This window comes from Balaenoptera musculus, chromosome 7 (assembly GCF_009873245.2).
Source record: "Balaenoptera musculus isolate JJ_BM4_2016_0621 chromosome 7, mBalMus1.pri.v3, whole genome shotgun sequence".
Lineage (NCBI taxonomy): Eukaryota > Metazoa > Chordata > Mammalia > Artiodactyla > Balaenopteridae > Balaenoptera > Balaenoptera musculus.
Window position 1 is genome coordinate 5,815,430 of NC_045791.1, and position 27,130 is coordinate 5,842,559.

The 27,130-nt window shown below is 37.7% G+C and overlaps 1 protein-coding gene across 6 annotated transcripts in view; it reads left to right on the forward strand.

Moving 5' to 3' along the window:
* Positions 1-27,130, forward strand: part of WDR33 (WD repeat domain 33) — a 99,405-nt gene that overhangs the window by 59,031 nt on the left and 13,244 nt on the right. For 3 of the 6 annotated variants that reach the window (XM_036858586.1, XM_036858587.1, XM_036858588.1), the window contains 9 exons: positions 20,457-20,583; positions 21,841-21,995; positions 22,089-22,167; positions 22,595-22,705; positions 23,069-23,163; positions 23,377-23,463; positions 23,695-23,834; positions 24,478-24,630; positions 25,266-26,351. In XM_036858586.1, the coding sequence (XP_036714481.1) occupies positions 20,457-20,583; positions 21,841-21,995; positions 22,089-22,167; positions 22,595-22,705; positions 23,069-23,163; positions 23,377-23,463; positions 23,695-23,834; positions 24,478-24,630; positions 25,266-26,351 (2,033 nt within the window). Of the gene's footprint in view, positions 1-4,863; positions 6,348-20,456; positions 20,584-21,840; positions 21,996-22,088; positions 22,168-22,594; positions 22,706-23,068; positions 23,164-23,376; positions 23,464-23,694; positions 23,835-24,477; positions 24,631-25,265; positions 26,352-27,130 lie in introns of those variants that run through there. The other 3 variants (XM_036858589.1, XM_036858592.1, XM_036858591.1) reach the window with 3 other exon arrangements.

Here is a 27,130-nt window from a genome sequence, read left to right on the forward strand (position 1 = left end):
AAATCTTATACCAAAATCATCCAAAGCTGCCCTCCCTGTGAATTACGAGATGTGTATTAATAAGGCATGTTTTAGAGTCATTTTGTAACCCCAGAACACTTAGTCTATTTTATTCTACCATTAGTATTGACAAGTGTAAGTACCTGTCGTCAGAGACCACCAGGAGCATACCTGTAGTTGAACAAATTGGATTTATTACTCATCTTAAGCAAAGAACACAGACTATAGGGAACCACGGGGTATCTCAGTAAGAGGATGTTATAAAGATTATATTATAGGATTTGGACTTTGGGTAATTGAGGTAAGGGTTCAAAGAAGTGAGGGCTATCACTCTTTTAGCATAAGAGAGATGTTTGGTATTTTGTAGGTTGTGCAGGACCTTGTTTTTGTTTCACGTCATCGTGATCTCAGAATGACTTAATTTGATACAGATGTTTAGTGAGATTGTCCAACAGGAGAACAAAATGGTTTAGCTGTAAGTGTCGGATCAGTTTTTAATAACATGGAGGCTTAGCTGTGAGCATCAGATTAGTTCTCAGAGATCAGCAACTGCTTCCCCCCCACCGCCCCCCAATAGCATTTAAGTCCAACTGGCTTCTCACTATGTAGGGACCAGCTGGGGGAGGTCAGGATTTAATAGCAGTGACCTGTTGGGTCTGTCACTTGAACAAGCTGCGGTGATACTGACAGGTATATTTTTACAAAGCAGAGAAATTGGGAATCATGCCAGTCTTCAGCTGGCTAGAAGTAATTACAGGTTTCCCCCACTATCCTAAAGTAGGACTCAGCTTGCCAGCGGATGCACAAAATAAAGCGCAGGTGCTCGCAGGCTACCATGGCTTGCTGCTGAGATGCTGAGTGTAGTTCCTAGGGAAGGCGCTTGGTGGCGCCACTCTTGTTGCTCAGGGTGTCCACTGCCTCTATCTCGGTTTTGCTGCAAAACAGATGCTTTTTGCCTTTTTTTGTAAAAGCAGAAATTCTCTTTGGATTTCTTTCTGTTAGCAAAAACAGGTACAAGCATACCTTGTTTTATTGTACTTCGTTTTGTTGCACTTCACGGATAGTGCATTTTTCACAAATTGAACGTTTGTGGCAATCCTGTTTCAAGCAAGCCTATTAGCGCCATTTTCCAATAGCATTATTTTTTATTTAAGGTAGGTACATTTTTTTAAGACATACTGTTATTGCACACTTAATAGATACAGTATGTGTAAATATAGCTTAAGTACTGGGGAACCAGAAATTCATGTGAATTGCTTTATTGCAATATTTGCTTTATTGTGGTGGTCTGGAACCGAACCCACAATACCTTGGAGGTATGCCTGTACTAATGTAGATCTTTCATAAAAGCGAAGTGGTGTAAAGCAAACTTTGGAAAAGCACGGAGTACCTTTAGTGGGTAAAACCATGTCCTTTTTAAGAAATAAGATGAGTCAGTTTTGCTGCATTAATCTCTCTGGGGAGCTTAGGGTTTATTTTACTAAATTTAGTGTCTAGGAATTAGTTTTTCATACGTTAGGAGTTCTTTAGATCTGGGAAGAGTCAACTGTTTATTTTCTCTGTTGTCTTTGTTAATATAATACATAGCAGTGTACACCAAAGGGATTTTAAAGGTTTTTAAGACTTATGAACACTGTTTAAAAAAGCCTTACAATTAATAATTATAATAATTGTAAAATTCTTTATGAACTCTCAGGTTGACTTAAGGCAAAAAAAAAGGACCATGTTTTGAAACTCCACTCTGTAGTTTATTCATGTGCATCAAAGATCACTGAAAAGAAATGTATATTTATTCATTTATTTAAGTAATTGCTGTGCACTGTGTGCCAAGCTAGGTGCCAGGCCCTGGGTATGGAGGGGGGATTCAAGCACTTATTCTTGTCTTCATGAGCAATACAAGTGATAGTTGGAGATTTTTGGTTTAAAAGCATCACTTTTAATGGTATCTTAATTTCATATACTAAAGTAAGCACTGTATTATTGTATTATAGTGCATAGAAAAATATCCCTATGATTAATGAGGTAGTTCTTACCATTTTTGTGATTTTGAAAGTGGTAGCTTTTAAAAATCATGTATTTGTGGAGCATCTGCTCATGCAAGTCTGGAGATAATTTTTTTTTAATGTGAAGGTCTTCAGAACAAAATTTGTCTCCTAGGAAACTGCAAGATAGGCTTCTTCTGTTGAATCTTTACCTTGAATAATAAACTGGGAGTATTCTTAATACTGAATCTTTATGTCATTTGGTAAAAACTGAGTAAGTTTTAATACTAGAAAATTTAGGTTTGTAATTAAGACTTGACTATAGGTACTTATTAAAAGTATAGAGCACATTAGGATAGTGTCACATGATTAGAGAATTCAAAATGTCTAGCTCCATTAGACAAGCAAGACACACTATAGGCAAACCAGTCTCTTTATGTGGTACTACTAGTTTTGCCATTGGTCTATAGAATTTTCCTATAGAAATAAAGAATATAATCATATTTTGTCATTGAAATCTTCATGATAGCTTTGAATGTTTATGAGAATCTCAAAAACCTTTAAGAAAGGATTTAGATTGCAAAACTTTTGAACTCTTGATGCTTTTAGTAGAGCAGTAGTAGCATTAGAATATGGTTGATTTGGGCCAAATGTAGATGCCAGAATACATCTTCATGTAATTTAGGCACAAAGGTTTGTGGTACATTCTCTTGATTTAAAGTGCCCAGATAAGGTTTTGTAATTTGAAATTAAATCTATCTGGGCAGCAACCCATTTTCATGATCCCCACAAAACTCACTTTTCCTGTTATTTACTATAATCAGTAGATTTGCATCTATGTTTTCTTTGTAACTATCCACTTACCATAAGGGTTGTTGTGAAATAGTACCAGTTTACTATGTCTTTTTATAGTCAATGATGAGTGCAAGTCTGTTTGTAATGTGTCATTTTTTTTTTCTATAAAAAAGGGAGGGGTAAATTCTCTGTGTATTGCTACCTTTAAAATATAGAATACAGGAATTCCCTGGTGGTCCAGTGGTTAGGACTCTGTGCTTCCACTGCAGGGGGCACGGGTTCAATCCCTGGTTGGGGAACTAAGATCCCGCATGCCACGTGGCACGGCCAAAAAAAATTTTTTTTTAAAATAAAATAAAGTATAGGAGAATATAGTGTAATTGCTGTTTACAGTGGTTAAGTGACAAGGAAGAAGAAATCATTAATGTTGTCGAACCTCTTCTCCAGCTGCTCCAAAATTCTGGCTGCAGTCATAGTTTCTACTTGGGCAATCTTTGTTTTTTCGTCTGGGGTACTTTAAACATTACTCACCTGAGAGCAGCAGGTCTGGCTTTGAATCCCAGCTCTGCTATTGGGCAGGTCAGTCTCTCTCAGTATGCGCTTCCTCCTCTGTAAAGCGGAGCTCATGGTACCTACCTCACAGGGTTGTTGTGAGGGTCCCAGAAGTACGCAGAAGAAGGCACTTCTCATGTTGCAGGCATGAAGTAAATGTTGCTTAAGTCATATATGTGCTAGGAAAGATGCAGAAAGCATGGAGGGTGTAAAGAAAGTAACACATTTAAGTTAATTTGGTTTAAGAGGAAGTCGGAATTGATTAGGAAAGATATTATAAAGGGTTTATTTAAGAGGAGATTACTAGATCAAGAATTGGGATGGATTGTCATATATGATTATCCTATTTCAGTAGTGATTCTTAGGTTTAGATGTGTCATTGATAAAATTAATTGTATTGTAAGCCACATTTAAATAAATAACATTATATTGAAATGGAACTATGACTTATTTTTTAAAGCTTTATTTATATAAGTCCTCATACTTTATTTCCACTGTCATCTCAGAATCACAGCATTACCTTAAGGCAATAATTCACTCCCACCATTCCCCATGCACTGTCCCCAAAGTTCTGTTCCTTTTTTTGGTTGCTTGCTTGTTTGGTTTTTGAATAGATAATACATTTGAATCTTTCCTGAGAATCACTAGCTGTTTTTTTGAGTTCTAGTTAGGTAAATTCTTATTTGGTGAATATAAGATATACTAAGTTATTCTATAGATGCAGCAGAATTTTCTTTCCATTGCTACTTTTTACTAGGTTTATAATATCTTGAAAGGATATAATGGCCAAAAAAATGATATATCTCTGCGGTGTGCGTTATTTGGGCATTTTAAATAGACAAGTTAGATCAAATCACATACTCCATTTCTAGCAATGCAGTCACATTATAAGTTCTTATTCTGTTTTTCTTCAGTCTTTGATTTTCTCCTTATATAGTTGCCTTTTCTAAACATGAGTAGTAAAAGAAAAATCATTCTTCAAGCACAGTTAAGGTTGAGAAACCTTCACTCTGCCACATTACTTTGATTTTGTGTTTGGAATGATGGCTGAAGATGAGAATTAAAGACCAGAAACTGAGACCTTTGTGGTCCCACACACCCCAACATCACATTGGTCCCACAGAGCACAGACAGGCGGTGTTGCTGCAGATACCTGGTTAACCGGCATTCTCTCTCTGGGAAACACTGATGACACAACTTAGTGTGGTTGACTGGCAAAGAAATGTATAAACTGCGGTCATACGTGTACACAGCTGTGTTCAGAATACAACCAAGAGACTGAAGCCCACTATCAGTATGTATCTTTTAAGAAGCGTTCTCACTAGTTAAAATGGGTTTATGTTGATTTTTCCACACCTTGTCCTGTCACCAGAAAGATGACAGATGATGAGTACAAATGCAGGCTGACTTCATAACAATTACTGACCTATATGTGGATATCACTTGCAACCTTGGCTTTATTAGCAGCACCATTTCCTAACCAACCAAGCTGAAGACCACATGCAACATTTTAAGATGCATTTTTTTTCATCAGTCATGCATGACGACAAGTATATTCTGTGTATCACGTGGAAGTGAGATTTGGAGAGAATTGTAATGTCTGGATTCACACATTCCTACCATGTGCCATATGGAAGGCTGAGATCTATTATGATGCATCAGTGTTGGGGGAATGGAGGGGTGGAAAGGTAAGGAAAGAATTGGGTAGGATTAATGTTGAAGATGTTTTCTTGAGAATTTTCTGCCTTTTACAAGGGTAATAAACATTCATAAAAAGTTCAAACACTTAGAAGTAACAAGTCAGTGTCTTGCCCTCCCTGTTTCCAATCTCACATTCAGAGGTCATCACTATTCCATTAATAGTTTGGTGTGAATGTTTCTACAACTCTTACGCATATACAAAAAGATATTTTAAAAAAAAAAACTACTGAAACGGGATTATACTACATATATTCTTCTGCTGTTTGCTTTTCTCACAACACAGTATATCATGATCATTCTTCCGTCTCATTACTATTCCAGTCTTTTTAAAGTAACTGCTCTATAATATTACATAGCATGTATCTACCATAGCTTATTTTACCATTCTCAATGACAGACATTTAGGATTTGCAAGAAGTTTTACAAAGACAAAGTTGTGCACTAAGCTTCATTGTACCTTTATATTTGTTCCCACTTAAGTAAATTTTCCTTTAGGATAGAATCCTAGCAGTAAACTTGATGGATCAGAGCATGACCATTCAAACTTTTGGAAGATACTTCTGAGTTGTCCTCACCATCCTGGAGTCATTAACGATAAACTTTAAGAATGTTGTGATCCAGCCAAAAATTCTAGAGATACTGTAGGCTTAACATTTGAGGCAATTTCCACCATTTAAAAATGTAAGCTTATTTTTTAAAATTTATAAATAAAATGCACATATGGTAAAATCTTTTCTCCAGCACCATAGAGGGATGGAATGTGGATAATCCTTCTAAACTAATTTGTTTATTCCTGTGGTTACCATCAGAATTTAAAATATTTCATGGTATATCTACCTGACACAGTGTCTCTTTACTACCTATCATGAAAGGTGAAGAATTTCAAGTACTTACACCACCAGCCTTGCCTTCTACATTCTGGGCTTTGTTATGAATTGTAGTTGTTTTGATAGTTTCCCATATAGCGTTAAATGTTCTTAGTTCTTTATTTTTGGGGGCCACCAACTTTAGGCAGCGTTCCTTGACTCACCATTATGTTACCTAAGGAAATCTGTGCCCCTCAATATCTTTTCTACTTACCTCCCTTTTATCTCTCCAAGGATTTTTAACCAAGGTTTCAGTTCTAAAAAAAAAATGAAACCAATAAGTAGAATTGTGAATATGAATGAGCCTGTTGATCTCAGAAACAAGTAGTACAAGCAGGTTTATAAAACTCTGTGGCAGTTAAAAGTTGTCCTACTTGAAGATTATCAAGATCAAGTGAGACTCTGTTTTCTTAAATCGGTTGTCCTACAAACTGTTGAAAGTAATGCCATAATTAAGTTTGCTTTAGTTTTTCTTACAATTTGTAATTACTTTCCCTTCTTTCTTAATGGCACTAAAAGCCTTTATCATAGCAAGTTTTTAAATTTTAATTTTGCAATTATAGTAAATGCATTTTATTTTTATTTTTGAAGATATTCTTCACCTGGTTCTCTGACTTCCTACTCTAATTTGGACTGATTGTCTTCTGTGCCTGTGACTGCAGTCATACTGGGATTTCTTTGCCTTCCCCTGTTAAGTCCACTCTGTTTTGTTTTTGTTTTTGTTTTTCAATTTAGTTAAAAATATACTCCCCCCCTCCCCACCCCCCTGAAACAGTGCTTGAGAGGTAAATTTCAAAATTCTGATGTCTGGAGAGGTCTATAATTTGCCATCATACTTGACTCATAGTTTGGGTTTCAGATTCTAGGTTTGAAATTCTTTTCCCTCAGGATTTTGAAGGCTTCCACTATGTTCTGTCAGTTCTGCTGATGAGAAGTCATATGCTATTCCAGTTCTCATTATTTTGTATGTAACCTAGTTTTCCCTTCTGAATGTTTTTTAAATGATCTCTTTTTTTCTGTGGACTTATTTTATTATTATTATTATTTTTTTACTGTGGGTATAGGTATAAGATTTTAAACTTCATCTTCATTGGCTCACTTTGATCTACAATCTCAAATCTTTATTCTAGTCAAAGGGTTTTTCTTCTTTGATTATCATTTCGTACTGTCTCTGCTTGTATTATGGAACTTGATATATGAATGTTGGACCTCTTGGAGCTATCTACCGTGTATTACCTCTTTCATATTTTCTGTTTCCATCTTTTGCTCCAAGTATTGGGAGATTTCTTCTATTTTATCTTCCAGAATATGATCTTCAATCATGCCCAATCTGTTATTCAGCCCTTCTGATGAAATTTTTATTTTATCCACTGCCGTGTTTAATTTCCAGGACCCCTAGTGGTTCTCTGGTCTTTTCATTTTTCATGGTGGCCTGTTTTGTTTGTTTTTTTGAAATGCATATACCCTTTAAAACTTTTAGCATAGTAATCGAGGTGTGTGTGTATGTATGTGTGTTTAGTTTGGTTGGGTCTGTTCCTATTTGTTTTCCCTAGAATCACTTAATCTGTTTCTTTTTCCTGGTCTTTCTCTTTCCTCCTGTTTGATTTTTCTCAAATGTCCAGTGATCCTTGGTTGGCCAAATATTTGAATGAAGATTTGTGTTGGTTAGTATAAGTGGCTGTTTTTCATTTCTTTTGCAGTTGAGTAAGTCCACTGGCCCAAAGGACTCTCTGCTCGATGATAGACCTCACCGTGGACTCTGTGTGCGCACGTGTGCGCGCGTGTGTGTTTGTGTGTGAGCGCGTGTGTAGTGAGCTGTGTGGGGAAGGACAGTCTTGGAGTAAACGGGCAACTGCCACAATTGCCAAAGTAAGAAAGTAAGTGTGTTGTATTCTGAGATTCAGTGCTCAGTTTATTTCACCCTTGGGTGGATGGAACTACCTTTCTTTCTCCCCTTTCCCCCTCCCCTTTCCTCCTCCTCTCCTGTCTCATCTCCCCTCCTCTTTCCTTCTTTCTCTCCTCTCCCTTCTCCTTTCCTTCCTCCAGGGTCAGAGTATGGCATTGGCACAAGCTTTGTGCTGCTTTTCCCTCCAGCCTTAAGTCCTGTTCTGGGATTTCTTCCCAGACGTACTATTGCTTTGTTTTAGAAAGCCGTTGTCTGGCTTTAGCTGAGTGCAGCTGTTCTATATAAATGGGAAGGCAGGAGGAGGGGCCTGGACAAGTTGCTCTGTGGAGAGTTCTGTAATTACCCTCATTACAGCATCACAGCCTTTGTCACTGAGCTGTCCTGGAGCCTAGAGTCTTTAAGGCCCCAGCAGTCCTTTGTGTATTTTGTGTTTTATTTCTGTGCTATGGTTCATTCATCACTGAGCCCCATCTATTTTTGGAGAATTGCCTACATTTAGGTTGAAGTTTTTTGAAATTTTCATAACGTTTGTGGTCAGCGACCGTCGTGGGAAATAAGTGCATCCACTGTAAATCTTTCAAAGTAATTTAGGAAGGGGCTTGCGTACATAATTTAACTTAGTAGTAAAATCATGATTTATTCCAAGACTCAATTCCTTCTTCACATTAGTGACCTTGAGACAGTTTCCCTTACATCCCTCCTGGTATTCTTCCTACTTCTATCATTTCTCCATTTCTTAAGAAATATTATACATTTAAGTTTTTAATCATGTATTTCTAGTTTAAGGTAATCCATGGCATTTGGGGGAATTTAGAGGTAAGTGATCAATTAAAATAACTGAAAGACACTTGAGTTAAACCTAGTATTTTTCCCGTAGGTTTCTTTTTTCCTAGAATTGTGTTAATATTAATAAAAATAGAAAAAAATGTAGAGAGAATTTTCAAATATTTACTTAATAAATATTTTAAAAAAGTGATTGGTTTTATCTCAGTATTGGAGACTGCCATTTAGTCTAGTGGAATTAACAGTATCGTCTGTCATCAAAAGTATTACCTGTCTTTCTTAGTTACTTAAAACACAGTCAAAATAATATAATAAAGGCAATGATGGCCCCCATTGTAGGTTTTCCAGTTCTCAGAGAGAAATGGCATTAGATCAAGTCTAATACTTAGGTTGGATGTTGGTAATTAGAACTCCGTGTTCTTTTTTTCTTGGGTCACTTGAAGACTGAAATTTAGCGAAATCTTAAGAAGGCTCACTTGTGGGAAGTACTTTCAAATCGAGCCATTTTCTGCTTTCCCATACTCTGTTCATGGTAGTGACAGCTCTTGCTGAATAACTAGTTCTACATGGAAATCTCTGTCCTTATGGTGAGCTTTTTCAGGGCAGAGATTGGATCAAAATAAGACTTTTTAAAATTTGACTATTCAAAATGTGTGCTAGGCATGATGCTAAGTGCTTCATACATTTCATTTAATTCCTGAAACAACCCAATAATTGAGTAGTCCATTTTACACATGGAAATATAAAGGCTTAGCAAGGGTTAAGTAAATTATATAAGATGGTAAATGACATTTGAGGTTTAAACAGATCAAGTTCACTTCAAATCTTTTTACTAATAGCCACTGTATAGCACATGAGCACTAAACATAGTACCTACGTGAATTAAATTATATTTAACATATCCTTTCCTTGATTCCAAATAAAACTGTTCTGACACTGTACCTATGCGCCTGTTGGACAAAGCTCACTTTATCTTGTGGTTATTTCTTCCAGAGGGAAGGAAGTATATAGTAGATTGCAGGTGGAGATGAGAATTTTTGTGATTTCACGACGCTGCTCAGAGAGGAGGGCAAAATAAAACACTGATCTGTTTTTCCTAAGGACACAGTTTTGGTTTTTTGTTTTTTTTTCTCTGGGCTTTTCATCATACATTCATTCATTCATTCAACAAAGTACAAGAAGATGGCAGATTTTAAAACACCTCCACGAGGAAATAATGGCATTCTTTATAATATGTTAAGTTTAATTTGAGCTGGCTTGGATTTTCACATTTCCTAATCAGTATTACTTGGTTTCCACATTTCTAGAATGGTCAAAAATTTTTTTTCTTTCTGAGATCTATGGGCAAAATTTTGAAAATTTATTATACGTCTTCATTTCATTTATAATGAGGCTTTGGCTGGATTCAGAATTCTAGATTCAAAGTTTCTCCCCCATGTTAGCACTATCAAGATTTTGTTCCTCTGTCTTCTTGCTGCCAGTGTTTTGATGAGAAGTATTATGGTAGTTGTGGAATGGCCCTCAGTTGGGTTTTAGCTGATATTTTTCTCATGATTGGTTTTGGTTTTATGGGATTTGGGGAGGTAGATCACAGAGGTGAAGTGCCATTTTTATCACGTCAGAGCAAGAGGGTGTATACTGTCAACATGACTTGAGGTTGACTTTGGGCAGCAGGTTGAAGCAGTGTTTGTCACAGTTCTCCAGTGAAAGGCTACTCTTTCTCCCCCTCTCCATACAGTTCTCTCTGAAAGGAAGTCGTGAAGCACAGCCCACACCAAAGGGGTTGGGAATTATGCTCCACGTCCTTGAGGGTGAACCTAAGTTATTTGGAATTTTCACGTATGAGAAATTCAGCTCTTCTCCCCCTCTTATTTATTATTTATTTAGATCACTATGGGCTAATGAATATTTTATTGGAATATGTTTTCACTATGATGGAAACTAGACAATAGGACCAGCTCCCAGTTGAGGTTTTCTCCATTATCTTATTTCTGCTTTGAAACAGAATTGAAGATAATTATCAAGATCCAATTGGAGTGTAATGCCATATCAGAATATTCATTTGTAGGAAAAGTTTTAGTTATAGGTAGAAATTATACAATGTGCTGGGAATCATGTGATATATACTTACCCCCAGCAGTATTTAGGGGTTCCCATAACCCTTTTGTTCTGGTACAGGTAAATTTCTATAACCTTGCCATTGTTACCTTCCTTTCTTCCAAGAGGTGAATAGTAGTAGATGGAGAGGATTATATAGGGAACCACATTTACCACAAGTGTGCAGATATACCCAAGAATAGTCTGGCAAAACTCAGAGATTCAAAGTACAGTTGATGCTGTGCATGGCCATGATTGCCATGGGGTTAATTAATTCTACTTTGACCAAGATTATGTGTTGCTTTTATGTATCTAAACTTCAACTTAGAAAAAGTCTCCTTAAGATGGCCAACTGGGTGAACCATATTTTTTACCTTGTTTTCAGAAGGAAGGCTTACTCTAGAAGTACCCTAAAGTATCATTCTAAGTGGTTTTGCTTTTTCTTTATTAGAGTTTCAGTCATGACTTCTCTTCATTCTTGGCCAAGGTACCTGCTGGCACTAAATGACTTTACTATTAATGTCGCAGAGGTACTGCACTTGCTGGTAGCCCTGCTCATTCTTTTAAAGGAGTTTTTGGGTTTACATTTTCTTTCTAATTTTTCAAGCAATGGCTCTATGCTTTTCTTCTTGATCCTTTAAAAGAATATTGTATCATCTGTATATTACTATTGAAATATGAATGTGTGCAGAAATGTTTACTAGAGAACTTTGACTAATTACGCACGTGCTCACACAGACACATACACATGCGCACACATGCACACACCAGTGTACCCTTTCTTACAAAGGACTTTGTGGCTGGTTTCTGCGTTGTGTGGGACACCAAGTATCTCCCATCGCAGACAAATGGCTGAAGTGCTTTGATACATTGATTGTTAACATCCAGCAACTGGGGGAGTACAACAGCAATGAGGCTGAAAAAATAGTTGGTTGTTGCATTCCTTTGCTTTAATCTGCTTGGATAAATATTCAACAAAATAGCCTTGTACTTTTTTTGAATACTTTAAATTTTTAATTGGACTCAGAAATTATATACTTAGTCATATATTCATAATTCTTTTCACTTTATGCCAGAAGTAGTTACATGGCATTAATCTTATGAGATGTATGTTTAATTTCAATTTTTAACCTACTTGACAATTTCATTTAGGTCAGCCTTTGTCAGTACCATGTAAATACATGGTACAAATAAATAGAAACCATTTTACTTGCATACGCAAATTAAATATGTTAAGTTAAGTAGAAGATGGGCAAATTTATGATGTGTCTACCCCCTATGCCATTTGAGTTTGTTTTTATTTGTCTACTGGATGCTTTTCTGACACCGTATGTTTAACTGTTTTTCATAACACTTTTCTGTGTTACCATTCGGCTCTGTCAAATCCTTACATTTTGCCATACTTATTTCTGAATTTTAAAAAGAAGTACACATTACACACATTACAGATATGGTTAAAGGTCCCTTTAGTTGCTCCTCTCCTGCTCCAGAGGTGTCTGCTGACCTGAATTTAGGTTCATCATTGCCAGACCACATACTAAGCTAGCATTTCAAAATTTCGCAGATTGGTCTTTTGAGGGACTTGGAAGTATTCTGAGAAAAAAAAGGCTTGTGGTCAAATTTTCACCTACAGATTTGTAATACATATTGAAAGCACTGAAAACTCTCAGACATGAAAAGAAACTTGTCAATTTTTAAAATTCAGCATTGCCCAGCTATTTGACCAGCGAAACCCTTCACCCATGATTCTGTGCGCTGTTGTTGCTTGGACTATGCTTTGTGTAAACACTGCCTAGAGGTGTACTCTTTCCAAAATTTATTTTCCATTTAATTTTATAGTTTTTTACTAATGTAACTTTCTAGATTTAAATGACAAAGATAGTAATTACTTCCAGTTGATGTTCAGTGTTGGATCAAGTTTAAAATCATTCTGCAAAAAAGGAAGGTAAAAATGTTAATAAACTGCATCTTCATTGACCAACATACAAGTTACTTATGCTCCTTAATTTTTTAAATTCTTGATTCCGCTGACCTACTGAAGTGTTTGGCTGTGGACCATGGCTACACATACCCTTTGCCTTGAACTGATCTGTTACATTTTATGTTCTTGTGGCTGGAAGTAGCTTGAGTTTGTTAATGTTTGACACACTTTCTTGAATAACAGTTCTTCAGCTGTTAATGTTGTACAAGGTGGTGCTTAAATTTTGTTTGCTTTTTTTCCTTCCTGTATTAGAAAATCTTGGTGCTTTTTGTAAGCTATGTATAAAAGAAATTTTCCTTAAGATTTGTTCATATAATGGTCTGATCCAGGAAAAATAAAATGGGAAAATGGACACTATTTCTGACCTTCAAATAAAACTCTGTATCTTGATTTTCAGACTGTTCACCCGAGCCTTGGGGGCATATGCATTGTCTTAAGGCAGGGCTGTTTACCTGTGTAGGATAATAGGTCCCTTGGGATCTGGCGAGGTTGTGGAGGAGAGATGAGGTCCTTGAGAAATGCACAGGGGCACAGAGTTTACATACAATTTCACAGAGGCCAGGGGATCTCCCCCCATAAGGGAAGAGTACAAAAACAGACCTTGTTCCCTTGTTGGCTCCTAGCCTCACTGCACTGCACTGTACGATTCTGAGATTGGAAATTATCAATCAACAGGAAGACTCCACTTTCTACAAAAGTAAGTCTAGAGCTGTTCACCAAACAGCGAAGGACCTAACCATCTATCCTGTTATTCTTAGAATTGTAGGGTTTATTAAGGAGTCTCTGCATTATATTTCTAGGATCTCCTTTAAAAACAGCAACACATTAAGCATTTTGTCATTAGGAAAAATCTTTTTTTTTTGCATTCTGCACCTTCCTATTTCAAGCTTAGTCATGTGACATTGTTTTTAAAAGAGGTTTTTTTTCTGTTTTTATTTTGTGGAGAGGGTCTCTAAAAAACCTGCATTGTTTGCTGGCTTAATTTCAGTCTATATTCAGAAAACTTTTTTATTCTAAGTATTAACTTTCTTGAAAGTTATTGTACCTGGACTGTGTGATTGCACAGATACTTCCCCAGTGTTCAATTCTATTTCATTTGGTGATCACATATTTTAGAGGTTGAGCACCCGTAATAGGAACCCAATAAATGTTGCTATTGAGCACACTTATTTTGAATTAGTGAACAAGTGAAAGACAGATGAATGTGTGAAAGTATAATCAAGTGGAATAAGTAAAATTACTGTTTACCTCCCCATTTGGTATAAATTCTAATGCACAATTAATGGTTGCTTTCTGCAAATAATTATTATGAAGTAATAAGCTAAACAATTCTGGCATGTCAGACACAGGTTAATCCCCAAAGCAGTGCCACCAGTCTCCCAGAGATGCTAATTCTGTCACTATTCATTTAGCTAGGACCCTGAGGGAATGTTTAGCTAGCAAAGAAATGATGCAGAACTCATTGCCCTCAAAGCTTAAGCTCTGAGAGTAACCCAGTATGGTTAGATTAATTTGGAATTTCTTTGGGTGGAGTTGGGTCATGGTTGCCACATTTAACAGGACCCTGGTCTTCGAAGTCAATCTGGTTACTTCTCAGATAGTTAAAAAGTAATTCTTTTTTATGTGTTTATCTTTAGATTTTACCCCTAAATTCTCTTCTTGTACAGTTCTGAGAGATGGAAAGGTGTGTAGAAGTTTGCCTTCTACACCCTCCTCAGTTACATTTGAGCAAGCAAAATTTGACTGATAAGTGAAACAAAACAAAAGGACCTCTTCTGCCGCTTCATTTGGATGTTATATTTAGTGAGGTGAAGGGAAGATTGGAATGGGAAGAAGGCAGTCCCGGCCACCTCTGGCCACTGGCCTAAACCCTTTTAGGCCTCAGTTTTCTCTTGTAAAAATTACAAGGCTGTATAACTTTGTAGGTCTTCCCTAGCTCAAGTATTAATTGAAGGTAATTTTTTTGTTGTTGCTATTCATTGTGTAACTGAGATAGGGAATAAAAATAATATGATTATGGAAATTCAAGGAGAAACTTTCTTAAAAATGTCTAATTACAGTCTGAATCAGTGTTGTCCAATAGGACTTCTTGAGATGATGGAAATATTCTGTGTTTCTGCTGTCCAGTATGCTAGCTGTTAGTCACAGGTGGCTGTTGAGAGCGACCTAATTTTTAATCTAAATTAAAACATTTAAATAGCCACAGGTGGCTAATAGCTACTATATTGAACAGCGAAGGTTAAGTTCTTAAATATTTATAAGCATTCAAAGGGAATGTCACGTGTAGCTATATCATGACAGTCTTGTTTTTTATTTGATGATTTGCAACTGGGATATTTTAGAATTTGGTAGTTGTACCTCCAAGTCTCAATACTGAAATCTTTCTTTAAGCATAGCCTCCATTTCTAGTTGCAGTATGGCCGAGCTACTTGTTACCTTTCCTGGGGATCCTAGAGTTTTTACTTGGTAACTCTGTGCCCACGTCTCTGGCTTCTTAAAGCTCTGCCATCCTACTAAGGATTGTATGTGTTTACTACAATCTACCTTTAGACTCCTGTCAGTCTCCTGCAGGGCTCCACGTTTTCCTGTGTTAGGCTCTATAGTATCTGGAGGAGGTTTGGTGTTGTTGAGAGTTTTATCTTTGTATTTTTTATGGGCTTGATTCTGAAACATTTAAATGCCACTTTAAAAAATACTTGGTCTTTCATTGGCAAGAAGTTTTCAGTCCTAAAATCTTGAGCCATTAGCAAGATGTTTTTAGTACTAAAATATCTAGGTCAGTAGGCCAATAAAAAACAGTTGTCACGTGAATGAATTTTCCATTAAGTCTGTATTAATTGCTTCAGCACTGCAAATACTACAGTCTTGAAATTTTCATGTTTGGGGATAACAAAGAACTTTGAATGGTTCTATCCTGAAATTCTGGACCTTTGAAATGATAAAAATTATTGTAAAGGTGTTCTTTAGGGTTAATGGTTGAAATTGATAAGCCATGTGTTTGGGACTCAGTCATTTTTCTATGAGATAATAATTTATATAAGATTAAGTTTTTATATATAGCATGCCAGGTCACAAAACCCATATTATCCTTGAAACTTAATTCAGCCATAGCAAGTCCAAGAGCTTTCAACGAAAACTTTCATTCCCACTGAGGTTCTGAAGCACATCTTCCCGGGACCACAGGCACCGGTTAGTTCTGTATTGACAAACACAGGCGCTAATTGATGTCAGTCAGTCCCTTGAGTTTTGAATAGAGGGAAACCAAAGTCTGTTGACATTAAGTAAAGTAATAAAAGTGCATGTTAAAAACTTCAAGCAGTACAGAAGAGTAAATGCCTTCTTCTTATTCCCATACCATTTCTTCTCCTTAAAAAACTTTTAACAGCTTAAGTTTTCTTTTTTCCAAATGGGGCTAAATTACACCTTGCTTTTCTGCTTATACTATTTAGAAGTCAGGTTTATTGAGGCGTAAGTTACATATGGTAACATTTACCTTTTTTTAGGTGTACAGTTCTATGAATTTTGACAAATATATACACCATAATCAAGATATATAACATTTCAGTCCCTCCAGAAAGTTCCTTCTCACTGCTTCATTTTTGAAACCACCACCATAATCAAGACATAAAACACTTCTGTCACTCCAGATTCCGTTTCAGCTTCAGTTTTAACACCCATATGGTTCAATTATATGGATTTATCTTAATTTTTCTAAATATCCCCTCATTGATTTATATTTAGGTTGTTTCCAGTTTTACAATTCAAACACGGTGTAATAAATACCTTTGTATATAAATCTTGGTGTGCTTTTACAGCTACAAACATAGGGTAAATTCCTAGCAGAGGGATTACAGAATTAAAGGTTGTGAGCACTTAACATTTTGATAGGGCCAAAAGCCTCCCTGCAAAGTCGTACTGATTTACTTTCCAACCAGTTATGTGTAAGAGTGTCTGTAACTTACTTACACTGGGTGTCACCGAAATTAATTTTTGGTAATTTGACGGATAAGACATTACCTAGCTAAGTAACTTGCATTTTTTTCTCATTTTAAAAACATATCAAAAAGTTCACACACACACACAAAAATCTAACCCATGTTATTTATGCTTAAAACCACAGTATAACATTAGAGGAAATGTGGATAGAAAAATTGTACCTTTGTTCTCACTATCCCAATATGTTTTTCATTTCCTGCTTATTCGTATCTACGTTTTTACAAATATATGTGTACATTTTTATAGTCATTCTCATAGCATATGCACAGGTTGTGCCTGTGTTGTTTGCTTGTAAAAGTTCCCTTTATTTCATGAGCATGTTTTTCTTTGTTCCCAGAATCTTCATTGTAGTAGTTGTATGTTTCTTTTGTTTTGGGACTGTGGCACAGTTCATTTAGTCATTCCACTTCTAAAATTTTTTATACTTTTTAACTGTTACGAACAAGGCTTCAAATACCATATTTTAAAAATAAAAGTTTTTAAAAATCCTTGAAAATTATTTTCTTAGGAGAGATTTCTATCAGTCTGATTCTTCTGGATCTAAATGTATCATATTGACATGAGAGGGTAGAATTTTATTATTTGAAATAGTTTTTGTCACTTCATTGGGAATTCAGTAACTTTTTTCCCTGGAGAAGGTAGCAGTTGCATATCAATTTGCTTCTATGCCAGCTTAATCTGTTTATTCTTTTTCATGATAAATTACGGAAGTGACATATGCTGCTTGTAAAGATTTCATACAGGTAATCAATCTGTTATCTAGTAAATAAAATTTTTTAATTGAATTTTTTTCTCAATAGATCATTTCATGTGTTTCAATATTTTAAAATTACCAAATAATATACAGTGAACTCTCCTTACCCTTGTTCCCAGGGTACAAGGGTACCAGTTCCCCTTCTTGGTGGCAGTCAATATTATCAGATTCTTTCATATTCTTTCAGACATATTTTATGCATTTTTAAGCAAATGTATTGTGTGCTCTGTGTATGTTTGTGTGTCTCTCTCTTTTTAAGCCACAAATGTTAGCAAGCTGCACATACTTTTTTGTACATATTTTCTTAGATTATTTTATTTGTATTTAATTTTTTTAAAGTAGATAATACATGTACATTTTTCAAAAGTAAAATAATGTAAAGGTTTGAATAGTCCCCCTTCTATTTCAGTACCCTGTCTGCAATGTACCGTCCTTTGGTGAGTCTTTATGCATAGAGAAGCAAATAGGAAGGTACATATTTTTGTTTTCCTTCTGTAACTCTCAAAGTAACCTTTCACATGTAATCAGGCAGTATAGAATAGGCATTAAGAGCAGTGGCTCGGGGCCGGTTCCCTGCATTCAGGTGTCTGCTCTGCCACATATCATCTGTATAATCGTGGGCAACTTTTTTAACCTTTCTGTGCTTTGTAATCATATGTAAAATGATGACTCAGTATACATTCTTTGCTTAGAATAGTACCATACATAAGGAGTATATGTGTTTGCTAGTAGTATTTTTATTATTAGGGACAGGGACCAATAAAATAACATCCAAGAATCAGTTCCAATCAGTTTGATGTATATTAGTGATATATATGGATATGGGTAAATTCATTTAACAGAAAGGGATGGATGGGATTTTTCACTTGTTTGAATTCTACTTAAATAGTTTAGAAAACTTCCGAAAACAAAAGTGAAGCCGCTAAAATACATTTTGTTGTTCCTTTCTTATGGGTTGATAGTTTTCTTGTTCTTGCATATACTTCTTTAAACTAAGCTCAGCTTTCATTATGTAATAAAAGTGTCCCGGAGAAGGTGAGGGTAGAGGTGGCAGCTAAGAATATGAACATTTTTGCATAGTGCATCACATTTTAAAAATACTTTCTCACGCACTTTGTACTCAAATTTGGTAAAAATACATACGTATCTATACATAATATTTAATTTCAGGTGATAGTGGCCCATAAAGTTTTAAAATTCCCTGGCCATATCTTTTAAGGATAAAATGGTTAATAACATTAAAAGTTCTTAAGGCAAGCAAGGGGCTGGGGGACTGAATTATATTTCTGTCCAATTTTTCCATCCTCAGTTCTTAATAAAAAATTAAGGCAACAACGAGACCTCTTTCCCCTTTCCCACCTTCAGATCCTAGTTACAAAATAATATATATTTATTGTAGGAAATATAAAAACAGAAGACACACAGAGAAATAAGAATCACCTTAAAATTGCTATCCAGCTTAATATTATAACAGCTTGGTGTCTAGACTTCCTGCCTTTTTTTCTCTATATAGATGTGCACACACAGTCACTCGTTATTAATTTGTTTGCCTTCTACAGTGATGGCATCAGGAATGCTGTACACACTGGTGTTTGTTTTTTTTTAATAAACTTAGTATCATGAACATTTTAATCATGCCATTAAATTATCTATAGAAGCATTTATAATAGGTGCATCATATTCCATTGAGCACATACGCCATGCTGAAATTTATTCTGTAGTATATTTCCTATTCAAGAGCATTTAAAAATAAACTATATCCGTCAACATCGTTATATGCCAATCTTTTTTGGACACCCATTGTATCCTGATGATCAGTTCTGAGATGTGGAGTTACTGGGTTGCAGGATATGTACTTTTTCCATGCTTTTAATACACGTTGCCAAACTTCTCCAGCGAGTTGGTATCTCGCGAGCGCCAGCACTGGGATGAGCTTTAGATAAGTCCTTGCCTACTTGAGATGCGAATTTCCCTTCTGCGTGGTGCACGTTCACTCTCCAGCGCCTCTAGAACCATCTCTTCCTTCTTCCCTACTTCCCTATTTTCCTATTCTTCTGTATCCTTCCTGCTTCCCACCTCATACTCCATGGAAGCTGGATTTGATCCTGGTTAGAGAAGGAGCTGTTTCAAATGCCGTTTACCTCCCTCTTCACCTGCTTCGTAGTGCGTTTGCTATATAAAATACTCTTGAGGCTCTTTTTGTACCGCAACAAGTTTTCGAAAATCATGCTCATTTTTTTCAGTTTTGTAAATTCTGATTTTCACTTTAGTAATTTTTAGTAACGGTTAATCTGTTGCGTTTTTGAAGCAACCTCATGCTCTAGCACAGTGGTTAAGAGAACTATCTCTATTCCTACAGACAGGGTTCAGATTCCAGCTCCTGTTATTGTTGACTAGCTTCTCTCAGGATTTTGAGAGGATTTAAAGAGGTGGTGCTTATAAGTGCTCGATACACTGCCTGTCATATAGTGAGCACTCGATAGACGAGCTTTTATTGTCATCTCATCTGACATATGTGTGAGTGAAGCAGGGATTATTTTTCCCATTCTGCATTTCAGTAAATGGGATCAGAAAGATGGAACACTTTTCGTATTGTCACATCTAGAAAGTGGTGGTGTCTGAATCTGAATTTAGGACTTTTGATCTATAGGGACTACTTCAAAGCAGGAAAGCTAAAGTGAATGACAAGCGTTGTTTCTAATAATTAGGACAATACATAGAAGATCATGAAAAGTTTGCAAAGCTTTATATACAGGGGCTTCCAGAAATCTTGACCGGCCTACCAGCAAGTAGGTGAGAAGGTGAGCTTAGTTCCAGGAGAGGAGGAATGGTCCCTGTGCGTTGTGGCATAGGAGGAGGGGTTGCTGTACCCGGAAGTCTTCCAGACACAAAGACCAAAGAGAATTTTTTTTGAAAGTTTAAGAGGACTGAGTACTAGGATCAAAACATTTAATAGGTTTCTCTACTTTGGTTTAAATTAGAATGGAGTCCTGTTTTAAATATCTATGCTGATTAGGTTTTTATCTTAACTTGTTTCCGACAGGGCACGGTGCTGATGTGAAGTGTGTAGACTGGCATCCAACAAAAGGGTTAGTTGTTTCAGGAAGTAAAGATAGTCAACAGCCAATCAAGTTCTGGGATCCCAAGACTGGGCAGAGTCTTGCAACACTGTAAGTGATAGGAACCCCACCTTGGTCCCTAAACCAAGGGAAGCAAAGCTGCCTGTATTCTTTAACTTTTAGCTTTTTTTTCCTCTCATGTATTCCTGAAAAAGTAGTGTAGACAACAGATGGACTTATCCCTAGAGGCTTCTTATTTATTAAATATGATTTCTCTCTAAATTCCTAATAAAATAAGGCTTGATGTTTGTTCTGCCACATACATCTAAATTTAATTTGGGAATCATGGGGGTGGGGGAGGTGGTTATCACTACCGTTCTAGCTTGCTGTTTCCTCATCGTAATACATTTTGGCACTGTATGGAATTGATATGTGTGCCATTTTTTTTTTTTTTTTTTTTTTAACTTTTGGCCGCGCGGCACGTGGGATCGTATTCCCCGACCAGGGATCAAACCCGCGCCCCCTGCCTTGGAAGCGCGGAGTCTTAACCACTGGACCACCAGGGAAGTCCCGACGTGTGTGCCATTTGTTAGACACAGGCCAGCTTTCTCCATCTCACTACATCTATTTATAGAGAAATTTTCCCTTCATATTTGAATCAGTTCTCATTTTTTGTCTGAGGTATTTAGTTATGATGCAGCCACATCATAAAAAATTTTCTCTTTGAATTATCTGTAAACATTCACAGTTCTGTGAATATGTTGTTAACGTTTTTTTTGACTAAGCAGCTGTATCCTGGTCCCTCTGCTTGGGAACTGAGCCATACCCAGAGTGAGCTGGTCGGAGCCAGGCTGCCTTGTTGCGCAAGTCCAATGGCCACAGCCAAGCAGAACGCCTTGTGAAGGGTGCTCCTCCGAGACGCGCCTTGTGCAGGCCTCAGCGGTTGCAGGGCCTTTAGTTCAAATCAACCCTCAGACTATCTTGTGTCCTTCTTAGAAATGCTTTGACTTAATGAGAGCAGCTTCATTGAATTTTTAAAATTTAATGAGCTTTATCGAATATTAACTTATGTGTTCAGGTGCTTCCCCTGCTTCACAGATACACTTTTCTATCCAGTTGAAGTTCTACTATTTTAACTAGTTAATGAAAGCTGTGCTTAGATAATGAACATTATTTCTTTCTGTCTTTGACCTATTTCTTTCACGTGTACTTTTAACCATGGTCCTATAATGTTACGTGCTTTATTACTTCTAGGCCAAACTTCTTGCCATCTTGACTGCCATGTGCTTTTCAAGAAAAATGGCCATTATATTGATTTATACTTGTTTTGAATTCTGACAGATTATTTTCTTGGTACTTTGTTTGTAGTCATGCCCATAAAAACACAGTAATGGAAGTGAAATTAAATCTCAACGGTAACTGGCTACTCACAGCATCACGTGACCACCTCTGTAAACTTTTCGACATCCGAAACCTGAAAGAAGAGCTTCAAGTCTTCCGAGGTCATAAGAAAGAAGCTACAGGTCAGCGGCTATGATATGCTTCTCATTTTGACTATTACCTGTAGTGTTCCGAGATCCTAATAGTTTTGTCCTTCTCCGTGTTTTTGTTTACAGCTGTGGCCTGGCATCCTGTTCATGAAGGACTTTTTGCCAGTGGAGGGTCTGATGGCTCTTTGTTATTCTGGCATGTCGGGTATGTGGCACTTACTATGTAAAGAAATTGTAAATTTTATGAAGAGAGCACCTGAACTTGAAAAAAATGATAGTGTTTTGTATTTTTTCTGAGTGTTCATATGTCCTGTATCTGTAAACCCAGTTTGGGATAGAAAACTTAGCATCTCTCTTTTTGGCTATGGAAGTCATGAAGGGAGAGTATGACCCAACTTCCTTGTTTCTTGTGGTGCGGTCATTTCTGGAGCATTTCCCCTCTGAGGCACTCTCTGGATAAAAGACTATATTACTGATGACAAATCAGTACCTCTGAAACATGTGGAATTGACCAGATTCAAAGTAACAGACTTTGGTAGCTTTGTGTTGCACTAAAAGAAAATGTCTTTTTTGGTGGGGGAGGGGTTGGGTAACTTTTGTGAAAAAGACTACTTTCTGTGGTGCCATTACAGGGTAGAGAAAGAAGTGGGTGGGATGGAGATGGCCCATGAAGGAATGATTTGGAGTCTGGCTTGGCATCCTCTTGGACATATTCTCTGCTCAGGCTCAAATGACCATACTAGGTAAGCTTTATGTCAAAAATAACAAGGAATTACTGTATTTATGGAGCAGCAGGAGATAAATGTATATTTTATTCATATAGGAATGTATTAATTTGTTTTCTAACTTACTCTTAAGGACATGTTTGTCGTGGTTTATAAATACATATTTTACAAGGAGATTGGGTATTGAATATGACTTTGTTATTTGAATTTTGTTTTGCCTTCTAATTTAAAAAATATCTTTCTACATTAAAAATGTTTAGAATAAGGCCTTGTAAAACTTTGTTGTTTTTGCCAGAGGACTGCTAAGTACTGTTAAGTGCCCAGAAATACACCGAAACCATGCTCCTCTCCTCCCCCCTCCAAATACTTTTATTTTGACAGCAAATTTTGGACCCGAAACCGACCAGGTGATAAAATGCGAGATCGATACAATCTAAACCTGTTGCCTGGAATGTCTGAAGATGGAGTGGAATACGGTGAGGTTCCTGCATGTTTATCCGGCTTTGAAATCTGATATTCTGTTATAAAACTGTTAGGTGTTGAGAAGATTTTGCAAAACGAATTTTAGTTTTATAGTTTATGGATTTATAAATCGCCAGCAATAATTTTCATTTTTATAAAGTGTTAATTTTATTGGCGTGATACATTTATAAAATCTCTGTTGACAATGGCTGTATTCCTATGTATAGATGACCTTGAACCTAATAGCCTGGCAGTAATTCCAGGGATGGGAATACCAGAACAACTAAAATTAGCTATGGAACAAGAACAGATGGGTAAGAGAAGTTGTACCTATAAATTTTACTTTTTCTGTAATTTTACCTATTTCTTATAATCATGATATTAAATTATGTTGAAAATGCCAAAAGGATGTATGTTGAGAATTGTTGATAAAAGTGATGTAAACTGCATGATATTTAGAATCTGTTCTTCCAAAAATGTGTTCATTGATGAAGTGACCACTTTCTTTTATTTCCTTGGCTAACTCCTTCTCTTTATGGTTTCAGGGAAAGATGAATCAAACGAAATTGAAATGACAATTCCAGGTTTAGATTGGGGAATGGAGGAGGTGATGCAAAAGGATCAGAAAAAAGTACCTCAGAAGAAAGTTCCTTATGCAAAACCTATTCCTGCTCAGTTTCAGCAGGTGAGTAACTAGAAGTGCGCCCCTGCCCACTTGGTGGGAGACTCTGCTTGGTAAGTCTAACTGAAGTGCAGAAATAGGTTTCTCTTGGATTATCTCATCTGTTGAAGGTATTTCTGTACTACAGATACTTTTTGAGCATTCTTCACATATTTCAGGCATTATTAGACATAGTTCCCATCTGTTGCTTTGCAGTGAGTCCTGAGTTTGTCATGAATCTTCTCTAGGTCTTCTTTTATTCTCACCTCCTTGTTAGCATTCCAAGCTATCAGAAGAAGGAAAAAAGAGACATGGAGCAGGGAGAGTATGTTGACCCTCTTCAACATATTCTGTCTGTCTTCCACTTTGTTCCCTCAACAGAGAGTACACGTGTCCTTTTGAAGAGGCAGGCAGGTGTTGCATCTTAACAACATGTGAGATCTTGCAGCTTTTATCAGCTTAACAATTTCTACCTAGTGATGTGCTTGCCTGACTCCATTCCTGTGTCACTAAGAATTAGTATTAGAAATAAAGATAGTTTACCAGCTGAGCCGACTTGTTATTCACCAGATTGGAATGAGCCAACGACATTATAGAATGGCTTTCTCATTCTGTCGTTGTAATTTACACACTTAGAGTATACTTTAATATTCTCTTCTTTCCCAAGGCTTGGATGCAAAATAAAGTTCCAATTCCTGCTCCGAATGAGGTATTGAATGACAGAAAAGAAGACATTAAATTGGAAGAGAAGAAAAAAACACAAGCAGAAATCGAACAAGAGATGGCCACATTACAGTATACTAACCCACAGCTTCTGGAGGTGTGTGACGCTCTTTTGGGGGATTCGAGATGATCTAAGAAAGTAGTGATTAACGTTTTTTTTATTGATATGCTCTTAAGGAGAAGGGAAGGGACTCTCAGATGGGTCTGATGAGCAATATCATTTCTTATTGCTGCATTAGGAAGCTAGTTTCTAAAAGAATCCTGTTTCTTAGACTTTTAAAACCAGATCAGTCAAGCAGCAAGTAGAACTAAGTTGAATATACGTTTTTTAATAGACAAGATAAAACCAACATAGTTTTAATTTGGATTCACTTACTTATCCATGGATAAAAAATTTTTTTCTGTCAGCTCTAGAGCAGGTGGTTTGTTCTTATTTTCCCTACCTTTGGCAGCTACCAAGAATGATAAAACACTAGTAAATTGTTGGGCTTTCCCTGATCAAGATGGATATAAATAGTCCTGACTGCTGTTTCCCAGCACCTAAAAAGAAGCATTCTAGAGTCTGGAAGCCTGAGTACCTTCAGAACATCTGAATATCATATGGACTCTAGAGGTCAATCAATACCTTATGTTTGTTTTGAGGCTCCCCTAACGAAATAAGTGATAGCAATATTGTCATCTTTAAGGGCTCTGGCATTTTTATCAGCATGCTTTTTCTTCCTTTCTTTCCAGCAACTTAAAATTGAAAGACTTGCACAGAAACAGGCTGAGCAAATTCAGCCTCCTCCTTCATCTGGCACCCCTCTCCTGGGACCCCAGCCCTTTCCAGGACAAGGTCCAATGTCTCAGATCCCTCAAGGTTTTCAACAGCCTCATCCATCTCAGCAGATGCCAATGAACATGGCTCAAATGGGGCCTCCAGGTCCACAGGGACAGTTTAGACCCCCTGGACCCCAAGGACAAATGGGACCACAAGGTCCTCCACTGCATCAGGGAGGTGGGGGGCCACAAGGATTCATGGGACCACAAGGGCCCCAGGGCCCACCCCAGGGGTTGCCGAGGCCTCAGGACATGCATGGGCCCCAAGGAATGCAAAGGCATCCTGGACCTCATGGCCCTTTGGGACCTCAAGGACCACCTGGACCACAGGGCAGTTCTGGTCCTCAAGGCCATATGGGTCCTCAGGGCCCACCTGGCCCACAAGGTCACATAGGCCCCCAAGGCCCACCTGGTCCCCAGGGTCACTTGGGCCCTCAGGGACCTGGTACTCAAGGTATGCAGGGACCACCTGGTCCCAGAGGAATGCAAGGACCTCCCCATCCTCATGGGATGCAAGGTGGGCCAGGGTCTCAAGGGATCCAAGGTCCTGTGTCTCAGGGACCTCTGATGGGATTGAATCCAAGAGGAATGCAGGGTCCTCCAGGCCCCCGAGAGAACCAGGGTCCTGCTCCCCAAGGGATGATGCTGGGCCACCCGCCTCAAGAGATGAGAGGACCTCATCCTCCAAGTGGACTGCTGGGACATGGCCCTCAGGAGATGCGAGGTCCTCAGGAGATGCGAGGCATGCAGGGGCCTCCGCCCCAAGGATCAATGCTGGGCCCTCCCCAGGAATTGCGAGGGCCTCCAGGCTCACAAGGTCAGCAGGGGCCGCCCCAGGGCTCTTTGGGACCTCCACCCCAGGGTGGCATGCAAGGGCCCCCTGGACCTCAGGGACAGCAGAACCCGGCAAGAGGGCCACATCCATCTCAAGGGCCAATACCATTCCAGCAGCAGAAAACAGCTCTGCTAGGTGATGGGCCCCGGGCCCCCTTCAACCAGGTATTATTTCTTTCCAACTTGTAGGCATTACACTTTGGGGAAATACACTCTGCACTGAGGTGGCACTTCCAAATGCTGAGAAAGGCAGTCACAGCTGGTATAGATATCTCTCAAGTAGTGATGGTGGCTTGAGAATAGCATCATGGCTGAAGAAAGAAATTAAGTACTTAAAGTAATTAAGTAGACACCAAATACATCGCAATATGAATCTTTACTTCTCAACCTATGTTTTTTTAATAGAGGTTCTTCCAGAAAAGGTGAACTCCCTGTTGAATACAGTTCATAATTGTCCCAGGGCCCCAAAAGAGCTGTGGCCCTGAGGAGGGTGAGGAGGGAGCATGGGTGGCTCTGATCCTGTCCTGCTCCGTTTTCTGGGCTGTTGCCTTCGTAGGCTGGTGTTTCATGGGCTTGCCAGACAACTGAGCCACCTCCTGTCTGCCTGCGGATCTGCCTGCCGGCTCTACTTCTAAGATAGTGCGGGCTGTTTAACTCATGAGTATACTGCAGACTATGGTCTCACTATTTTCATTTCAGTGAATGCTTTTAGAGATCTCTTGAGTCCAGAATTGTGCATTTTCAAATGGTGACCCTTTGGATGAAGTTCTGTTCAAGTTGGTTTTTTTAGCTCACATCTAAAAGTATTTACAGGAGGGAGTATTTCTGTAGAAATTTTCTTGGCCCTTTTTAGAGGATTCTGTTACTGTCAGCCAAGTTTTTTTACCCATTTTCTGAGCTGTGCTTGAGAGGTGGTATGATGAGAGTTCAGTTTGCTTGGGCTG